The 10,261-nt window shown below is 37.6% G+C and overlaps 1 protein-coding gene across 4 annotated transcripts in view; it reads right to left on the bottom strand.

Moving 5' to 3' along the window:
* The window catches only part of WAPL (WAPL cohesin release factor), a 136,441-nt gene that overhangs the window by 14,167 nt on the left and 112,013 nt on the right, over positions 1 to 10,261 (bottom strand). For 3 of the 4 annotated variants that reach the window (XM_085064162.1, XM_085064161.1, XM_085064163.1), the window contains 4 exons: positions 9,730 to 9,882; positions 9,345 to 9,481; positions 7,231 to 7,342; positions 1,787 to 2,014 (listed from right to left, as the gene is read on the bottom strand). In XM_085064162.1, the coding sequence (XP_084920288.1) occupies positions 1,787 to 2,014; positions 7,231 to 7,342; positions 9,345 to 9,481; positions 9,730 to 9,882 (630 nt within the window). The remainder of the gene's footprint in view (positions 1 to 1,786; positions 2,015 to 7,230; positions 7,343 to 9,344; positions 9,482 to 9,729; positions 9,883 to 10,261) is intronic. The other variant, XM_085064164.1, reaches the window with a different exon arrangement.

Below are 10,261 nucleotides of genomic sequence, written 5' to 3'. Positions count from 1 at the left end.
TGCTCTTTACTCATGAACAACTTCCTCACAAGACAGAGTCCCTTTTGACATATCCTCTCCTTTTAAAACCCATGTCTAAGAAAACACAAGAACAGAATTACAGTTCATAAAAAAGCAACAGGCTAGATCAGATTATGAATATGAGAAAAGCTCAAGCAGGAGACAGTGGTCTTTGTGGCTGGATGCTTTAGCAATGAGGAACCTGCACCAGCTGTTCTATGCTTAATAAAGGGAGCTGTCTTACGTTTTACAGTGCAAGAGATATCCTGGCACTGACAAACTCTGCTATGTGAGCTGCCTTCAGTGCCAAAACAGCAAAGAAAGAAGACTCTGATTATACCAAATCCTAGCTGATCACCACCTAGAGAACAAATTTCATTCTGCCATGGTATTTTCAGACTGTAAACTGGAACTGCAGACTATAATCTCAAATTCATTCCTCCTTTGCAGATTTCCAAGGCCAGAAAGTTAATTCGAGCTCCCTACCTGCATGTTTCATATGTTTATAGGAAACAAGCCTGAAATTGAAACTTGTGGTCCAGTGTCACCACAATCTGATTACCAAGATTAAAAATGATGCCATGGCTATTAACTTCCTTACCTGAAATGCAGCTCTTGCTAAAGCTACAGAATAGTGACTCGTTGTACCAATTCAACTCTTTGTTCCATTGCCAGAACTTGGGGTGGAAAACGCCCCAATGAAATCCTTCCTAAACTGACAAAAAGTCCCAGAAGCTACAAATGAAAATGCCAGCTCAAAACGGCACATCGTCTTTTAGTCTAACCGAATATGGAACACAATCCTGACTGAAGATTACTGCCAGGAGTTGGAACATTACTTGCAGAGACAAAGCTCTGAAAAGCTTGCTTCATGAACAATAAATCAGAAGCTTCTCCCATTGGGTATAAGCATGACACAAAAAATGGCAAAAACCCTAGTAAGGATCATGAAAAGAATGTATTACAGGATGTTAAAAAATTAAGATCATGTCAACATCCACTACAGTGAAATATGGCAAAAGCAAAGACACACTGCTAATTTTTGTCATTTACAGCCACTCATCTCATCAATCTGTCAATCAATTCTTTAAATACGCTCCTCTTAAAAAGCCTTGCAACTTACCCTTTTTATTTTCTAAGCTAGCTTGATGCTAGCATCAAACCATGGCCAAATTTATTTTTAAACAGAACCAATTCACTCTGCAGATGAAGGTATTTTCATAAAGAGCAAGTATGTCTGAGCAAGGGAGGAAAAAGATTCATCCACATTTATGGCAAGCAACAAAACTGCCACCACACTTCGGGCAAGGAAAAATCAGTTTCTGCAGGATAGATTTGTTTTTTTTAATGGGAAAACCTGCACCACATTTTGAATTTAGCACACAATACCCTTTACTCCCATGCACAAATTCCTAGTTTGTTTGTGAAAGTACTCATAAAATTTAGTCAAGGAAATGGAGTCGAATAATCTAAGTGTGGTCTTCAAACACACAGTTATTTAGTGTTACTTGTTTGCAACTGCTCCCTGTAAGTAGCTACCCTTAGCAGGGGCAAATGGAGACTCAGCTGAAGAACATCCAAACTTTATGCTACTAACAACCTTTGGAAAAAATGAAATCTCAAATTTAAAGAAAAGACTTGCAGTACAGTCAGGTATGCATCAAAGGCAAATAAAATACCAGGAATCCTTTGCTGGGGATTTGAAATGAAGGACGATGCTTGCAAGTTCCATTTTATTAAGCATTCCACAACTGCCAAGGCTTTCCAATAAAAGCATGTTACCCACCGTGATGTTTTCGAGATCAAGATGTTTGTTGTGAACCGTTTCACACAGTCTCCGAATTTTTTCCTTAATTTTATTCATGTCTTTTTCATTCAGCAGCTTGGCGGAGGAAGCATCTTGTTCCAATTCCAGAAGCCGTATCATCAGATCTAGACTAGCTCTGTCTAAATCCATATTCAAACGATCTCTACTCAGGATGTACATTAGAGCTGCTGTACAAAGGGACAAATTCTTGGGGTGGGAGAGAAAGAAAAAAAGCCAGTTAGCTTTTACTAATCATTTTAGGCAGACCTTTTACCATTTTTAATAAACAAGCTGAAGATTTACAAAAGAAAATGACTGACAGGTCTCAGTCTTAGCACTTGCACGAGCACTCACTGTTGAATGGAGATTTCTTCTAGCAAGTTACTAATGCATTCTCCTGACAAAGAAAACCGAGACATAAAGCACTCAATATATTTACAACACCCTAGTAGAAAAGCAGGGATTTCTACTTTTTAGGGACTCAGTGCTGCAGACAGAGTAAGAAACAGTAACTTCAGTAACACAGTATTACAGAAGAGACGGATGGCAGGGGAACAAAGAGAAAAAGCCCGGGTACATGGCAAGGTAGGTGAACATTCTGGTTCGAGGGGATGAACTGGTGACAGCAGCAGAACATACAGAGATCATGGGGACAGTGTCTGCAGGGGGAGCACCTAGGGACATAAATTCTGATTCTGCCAAATGGGTCTGTCAGTTAATTGTTTGTCCAAACCTTTCCAGCATAAACACGTTTTATTTCCAGCGGAATTCTGCTTTTTGGAATTAGCCACAGTATAATCCAGCTTCCCCCTGTGCCTCATCCCCATCAGTCCTTAACATATGAATGTTATTAACCTGACCCCTTGTATCTTACACAGAATTGGTGTAGAGGGACATCTGACTGGCTAACGAACACTTAATTCTTCTTTAAGGAAGAATTAAATTCTACCTTCATAAGGATCCAGAAAGGCCAAGGCAGAAGTTGACTGTCAGGAAGAGCCAGACAACAGTGAAGCAAAGCCACCCATGCCTGGTGTCTAAGTACAGCACTTGCACTGAGAGCACTGAGCTCCAAGTTAGAGAAAAGAGGAGAAATGTTCACTGGGAACTGAGCTGTGCTGGGCACAAAACTTTCAGAAACCTTTGGCAGTAATTGGAGGAGTTGAGAGCTGGGGGTGAGTGACATATGTATGTGTCCTACTGAGTTCAACCTTCAAGAGCCAACGTGCTGCACATGCCCATCACAATTGTTTCTGTATAAGGTAAATTAAACATGGAAACAAACTAATTCTGGAATATAAATGTTGTACAGATCAACAGGAAAGAGCAGAATTCTGTGTCATAGCAGATTAACATCTTGTTTAGAGTCCAGGCAACCACCAAAGCAATCATTATCTGCTCTGTTTAATTTAGAAGCAAGTACTCTGGTCCTACCAGGTAGTATCAGCATTTCCAGAACAGGATTAGGCAGCTCACAAGCTGTCAAAAGCTATGTCAAAACTCCTTCCTGTCTGAGTCAAGGAAATCCTCAGGTGCATGAAGACTTTAATCTGACCAGCTACCAAAGATGCATTTGAACTACTGAAGGAAGGAAGGGTTTCCAAACCTACATCTTTCATGAATACATGAAGACAGGATTGTTAAAAAAACCCACAACAAACTCTTGGCTGTGAACATCACTACTCCAGCCTTTTATCACTACTCCAGCCTTGCCAGATGTAAGGCAGAAAGCATCTATGCGACTTGTCTGCAGAGGGCATACGTTGTTTACCCTTAATTTTTATTAACTTCTTCCAGTAAGTCTTGCAATTTTGTAATTTTAATTACAGAATTTTTTTACTTTTGATTTATTGCAGCTGGCTTAAACTGTAGATGTCAGGTTCCTTGAAGAACTGGGTTCTTTCAGAATGGCAGTGATTAAAACAGGACACAGGAGTAAATGCAATCCAGAGAAACCAAAGGTTAGTTAATCATTGTTCAGCCAATGTGGGACTTCAACATCTAGGAAGTTGAAACAACTATTTTTTAGTGACCAGCATTATCTAGGTGAGTTTCCTGGTTTTAAAAAAAAAATGCTTAAGGCCCCAAAGGAGTTTCCAGCAACTAAAAAGTATGTAGCAGTTAACAGAGAGAAAATGCTGAATTTATAATCTGGGCTGCCTATATTTAGGCATTAAAAAAAGTCAGAGACCATTCTTAGATCATTATTCAAATGCTTTACAGATATTTCAAAGTATGATAAAGGCAATCACACCCATTGTGTAAACCTCTGTACCAAGCCCTTGCCTGTTGCAGGTTCCCTTCTTTTCAACCCAACCAGCACTCTGCTACAAAGGGAGCAATGGCTCCTTTTCCCTCTGCACCAGCTCTGCCAGCTGAATCTTCCTTCAGACCTGCCAGCCAGGTTTCAAAGACACTTAAATGAGATCAGAAGGGACCAAGACATGATGTAGAAAGTTTCAGGCTGCAGGACAACTGCTGGAAAAGCGAAGGGGATGGATTGGTTTTGTGTAACAAGAGCCAGGTTCCTGCCACAGCAAATACACAGGAGGGATTCAGGCCAATAAGCCTCCAAATGCTGATGTGCAACAGGGAAATAGTGATGATATCCAAGTAAGGACCTCAAATGTGAATGCTGCTTACAGCATGGAACAAACCTGCTTTAGCGTCATACCAGTGGCATGGGATTCCTAAAACTGGTTTCTCTTAGTCCCTACAGGCTTCATCAGGTTTCATCTTGAATAGAACAATTCTACATTTTGCTCTGATCTTCTGTAAATGCTCAATTTACCACACTGCCTGAAAGCTATCTCATGCCCTACAACACACACAATTCCTAGCTCAGAATGAGGGGCAAATTGTTGGTACAACTCATTTTTGATCAGTATCCTAAGAGAACAAAAGAAAAAAAAAACCAACCAAAGAACCAAATCAATCCTTCAAAAATCTCACCCTTACTTACTGCAGTAGGAGAGTGGGGTTTTTTGGGTGAGCTTCCCCCATCCCATTCTATTCCTCAAAACACATAAAACACATTCTGCTTCCAAATAAATGCAGAGAGGAGAGAAAAGTAAAGCAAATAGAATTTGCTCTAGACATAAATTTCATGGCATATCTAACCATGGATTTGCACTCCATACTTCTACAAAATTCAGGAAAACATCCCAGTTTGAATGTACTCCAGAAATGGCAGACCATTTACACCCACTCTCATCCTTGTCTTCTCTTGCTTGTTCTATTTATACTCCAGCTTGTGGGAACAGATGGTTATTTTCTAGGGTTCAGCACTACATATAATGCACTTTTATTTTTTTTTTTTTAGTTATTCACATGCTGAAGACATTACAAAACCACATTTCTGTGCTTAAGCACTGACAGCTATAATGGAAATATAGTTTTTATTTTAAAAAATAATACAAAATCTTCACAGAGCACCACTGAAGGTACAAAGTCAATTAAAAACTTATGCTTAAACACAAATCTACAGGAAAAATTTGGTGGAACAAGTAATTTTCTTGTGGTTATTTTTGGGCATAGCTCAGTAAGATAGCTGGTTATTTTGTTTTCCCTGCTGGTTAAAAAAATGCCAACTGCCAGTAGGCAACTGCTACTTTATACTCCTTATGGAAATGTTAAGAGTCCCCTACACACTCGGTTTATTCCATTGCATCAGAATAATGAATGCAGTATTAGCTCATATTTGTTTCCATTAACAATGTCATTGTGGCAGTCTTCCCATCTTCAAAATACTTTGAAGAAAATATTAACCAAATAATTGTCTGGTTTTGTCTCAGTCCTTATTTATCTTACAGGGATTTGAGCCATGCATGCAAAGCCTAGTATGATTTATTATTCTTGAATTTCTCTGAACTGAGATTTAGTGGAGAAATTTTTATCCATATTGAAAAAATTAAAATTTCAAAGAAATAATTAGTGAATGAAAGGGTGGCATAGAAAGACAGCGTGCTTATCCAGAGATGATTGTGTTGAAGCACATACTGTCAGTAGCTTGGGCATATCCATTAGCATTTATCAAGAATAGTTTGATAAATCAGTAATTTCACAATACTGCAAAACCTGTACCAAGAATGTACTGTAACTATATTCAAACATTAACTACCACTTTTTTTTTCTTTGACAAAAGGGAGCATTTCATCAAATACACTGAAAATAGTGAACATAATCAATGCTTTTTGTTACTGCAGACTAATAATAGCATGCAATTTCCTTTTCTTTTGAAAATGAAGGAATAATGGTAACTGTTAAAAGACAGCCAAAAATACACCCAGCAAGCTTGTACATTTTCCAGGGAACTGTAGCTGTCCTCTGCTGATCTCCCGCAACTCAGCAGTGGCAACTGTCCTCAATAGAGTGACTGTACTTCATTTATTTCTAGTATCACTTGGCACTATTTTGACAGCTCACAAAATAATGAATTCATTGAACACAGTGCCTATGTTTTACAGTTAGCCACTGCTAATTTTTGAGGGAGATAGAAAATAAGCTATTATTTTAAATCAGTGACTTAAACTACAGCTTCCCCCCCCACACACACAGTAAGATGTCAAATACCACCTCTGAAATGCCTATTTCTGTGGGTGCAAAGTTGCATTCTGCCCTGTATGTCACTCTTCTAGACCTATTACAGAAAATTATAAACCTGACTGATATACGTAACTACTACCTTTTTCAAGTAAAATCTCATTTTCAGCTTTGAGATACCCTTGGGATACCCTACAGAGGTAACAACAGTAAGAAGGAAAACCAAACCGCTTCAGTGTAACTCTCAGGTCATGTTACCATAAATAGCTGAAATTTACCTTTCCTAGAATCCAACAGAACAAGGCATTCTAAAACTCCAATTACAGCACTGCTCAAGGAGACAAGCACAAGACATGAAAAAATCCCTACAACAGCTACAGAAGGGGTGGTGATTCCCATACAAGCAAGTCTGGAGACAAGCACTTAGGGCCACCTTCAAATAAAAGGAGGAAGGATTCCTTTCAAACATATTGTCTTTGAAAGAATTCAAAATACAACAATAAAACTATTGAAAAAGTTTTTAGAGAACACAAAAAATAACAATCCAAAGCACAGTCCAATTTTACAAAAACCCTAATTTTTTTCAAAAAATTTTCAAACCCAGAAGCACATAAAAAGTGGAATAAGGAATTAATCACTGGAATATAGATTCTCTCATTTTTCATCCCTCCAATAAATGCTTTTTAAAATGGAGACACTGATCCCAAAGGCACCATTATATACACTGAACTCCTCCTCTCCCTCCCTCTCCACACATATATATACATATATACCCACACATTCACCAGTACACACTATACTGGATGCTTAGCCTTGGACAAAATTCCTGCCCAGTAGACAGATATCAACCAACTTCAATGAAATCCACAACGTATCCATACCTGGTGGTGCTGGGAATCATCCAGTGTTTTGAAAACCATGGCTACCATCCCGTGTGCTCTCAGATGCATTCGGAAGCTGGGCATGGCGCACTTGGTCGCCAAGCTGATTACACTGGAGAAAATCAACTCTGGGTTAGAACTACTGAAATGAGCACACTTACAAGAACAGCAGATAAACAAGTCTACAACACAGGACTGACCACACGCCTCAGACCCTGGACAACTCTGCTGGGATGTTTCTTCTAAAACTTGTAGAAGGCAGGTTTGCAGCTGGTGAACAGAGCAGTGTTTTAGTCAAGCTGCTTACCAGCGCCAAACTACGTCTGCTTTATTTTAAGCTTGGCTAAAACCAGGATTTTAAAGGGCAGCCTGAATTTGCTTCTCATTAAAAAAAAAAAAAGCAAAAAAAAAGCTGAAAATTTCCAGTAGTTAAACTGAAAGCACAATGTCATGGATTAAGCATGAAACTCTAATTTAGAGATATGGGAGAGCTCATTATGGACCAAGGCATTACTAGAAATTGTAAATGTGAGCTTCCATAGCTATCTAATGGTTGTCTAATTAACTGACTACTCCCACTTATGTCTAACATTACTTATACATAAAACTTTTTTTAGTACTCGTTGCACTTATGATTGATGAAAACACTATAATTTCAGAAAAAAAATCTGACAAATATACCAGTATAATCGGTGACCAGCATAACAATTTATTTTAAAAATTGAACCCTTCCCCTAGCTTTCTCAGAAAGCTGTCTGCCATTTCTAGCACAGTGCAACACAACAACTGCTAAAAATACATTGCTTTTAAATGTGCAATAATGTGGGAGTGATTCTGCAATCAAGTCTTTCATGAATGCTGAGGAATCTGCCTCTAAGAGATTCACACAGTAAGGTGTTTAAAAGAACAAGTGGTCTTTCTGTCTCCAATCACAACAGCACCAGTTTGAGCTTACCTATCTGTTTCTGAGTCTTTTATGTCTACTCCTATCCTTACACACTGATTTCCTTTGGAAAAACACTTTGCTTTTAATGTGTTAACTGAAAGAAAAGATTTTTGTTGTGTTTACATAAGATATATTCCATTACATAAATTTGGAAAGAATTCAGTTTAAGATCTTAGTAAGTTTGCCATATGAGCAAATAAGGAGCACTCATATGAAAAATACTCCTGAACTGCCATTACAGTAATAATTTATTCTTATCATAATGTATATATAAGCTGGATCATAGAGTTCTTGTATTTATACTCCACCAACAATATTCATTGCTAGTTTCTGAGGAACAAATAATAAACCTTAAAGTAGCTCTCTCAGAGATATATAAAGCTTTATCTCAGCCACATACAAATCACAAATAAAGCACTGCCATCACCTGTCTGTATGGATTCACGTTCTCCCCTCTCTATTATGTCAGTTTTACTGAACAGAGAGGAAAACTTAAGTTAAAAAAAAAGATTACATGGTTATTATATTTAACATTATAAATTACTTTTACATCCAGGCAATAGAAACCAGTATCAAGTCACAAACTTTTTCAAAGCAAGGCTAATATTTTTAATGCTAACTTCACAATAATGTGTGACTTGAATATTAAGAGTGCAATGAGTAGTCCAAGACCACTTAAGGAAGCTTTCAATTAATATCGAAGCCTCAGTCCTTCCAGGGGGTGCCAGTTAGATAATTCCTCAACAGAAGATAAAGAACAAGCAGTTGGAGTTAAACACTTATCTCCATATTACCTTCTAGATTATTGTCAAACTTTGCAGTCTCAGGGATTTTATTTTAGAATTGAATTTGCATTGAAAACAGAACAGACATCACACATAAGATGCACTACACAAAGAAGTTATCAGAAGGTTTTCATTTACAGCAAGAATAATAAGTGTGTCGAAGATGTCTCTTACTGCACAATTTTCTATTTCATCTTCACAACCATACTGCTTTTGATTATTCACAAGATACCATCTTAATTATTATTTTCAAATTTTATTCTTCATGGCAGAAGCGCCAGGTAAATGTCAATGACATTCTAAAGCATGGTCACTTCTCTGATGCATATTTAATTCTGTATCTCTTAAATATAGGTTCAGTGTTTTATATAAAGATGTCTTACCTAAGGCAACGTGTGTTTAGGGGCTGATTGCTCTTCAATCCACTTAGCAAGTACTCAATATCATCTGTGAACTCTTGATTTTCACCAAATTCCACTACATCATTGAAGTGCTTTACATGCTGAACAACAGTGTATAACTGGAAAAGACAAATATTTTGACCTAAGTAAGTTGCTCTAGAGATTGATCATAAACTTAACAAGTATAGTTTAAAAATCTACTCAGTTTAAAGTGCAAGGAAACATTAAGATGTTAATAAAGGCCATTCAACTATTTAGATAAAAATGTTATTTTAATAGGAAAGCCAAATTTCACTTTGATGCTGTTCCTTCAGTAGTTAGGATTACTAGTAATTCTTTATCTTAAAAATTTGTTAAGAATACTTACTTCTTTGTCTTCTTTCCTACATTTCAATGCAGTTACTATCTCTTGATAGGGCTGAGTAGGTATTGTCACAGTTTTTATCACTTTGGGAGGTGGTGCAGGAGCCTTAAAAACTCCATCATCTTTATGAATTGCCTCCTTTGAAGATAGCCTTACCTATTAATAAGAAAGTGCTAAAATGGGCAGATGTTTTGAGCATGAAAACATACACTAAATACATCAGGAAACAGTACAGGTGTGCAATTGTCAAACTCACATTTTGGGACTACTTAGTCCTTGCCTTGCACTACCAAGATGTACCGAAGCTGTGTGACAATCTGTCTACTCTTAAAGACAAAAAAACCCATTTCTAAATATCAGGAAAGCTCCAGGAGAATTCTGAAACTAAAACCAGTAGATGTCTTTTATATTGGTTCCTTAAGCACTAGGGTAAGTAAACCAACCAAATTCAGTGTTTATAAACAGTTATTTGGTGCTCTTTGAAGTCTCTTACCCCTCTGCACTGGAGCTTCCAGGAATAACCAAGCTGGCTGCT

This window comes from Lichenostomus cassidix, chromosome 6, assembly GCF_008360975.1.
Source record: "Lichenostomus cassidix isolate B80296 chromosome 6, HeHo_3.0, whole genome shotgun sequence".
Lineage (NCBI taxonomy): Eukaryota > Metazoa > Chordata > Aves > Passeriformes > Meliphagidae > Lichenostomus > Lichenostomus cassidix.
This window is presented reverse-complemented; position numbering and strand designations above follow the sequence as displayed.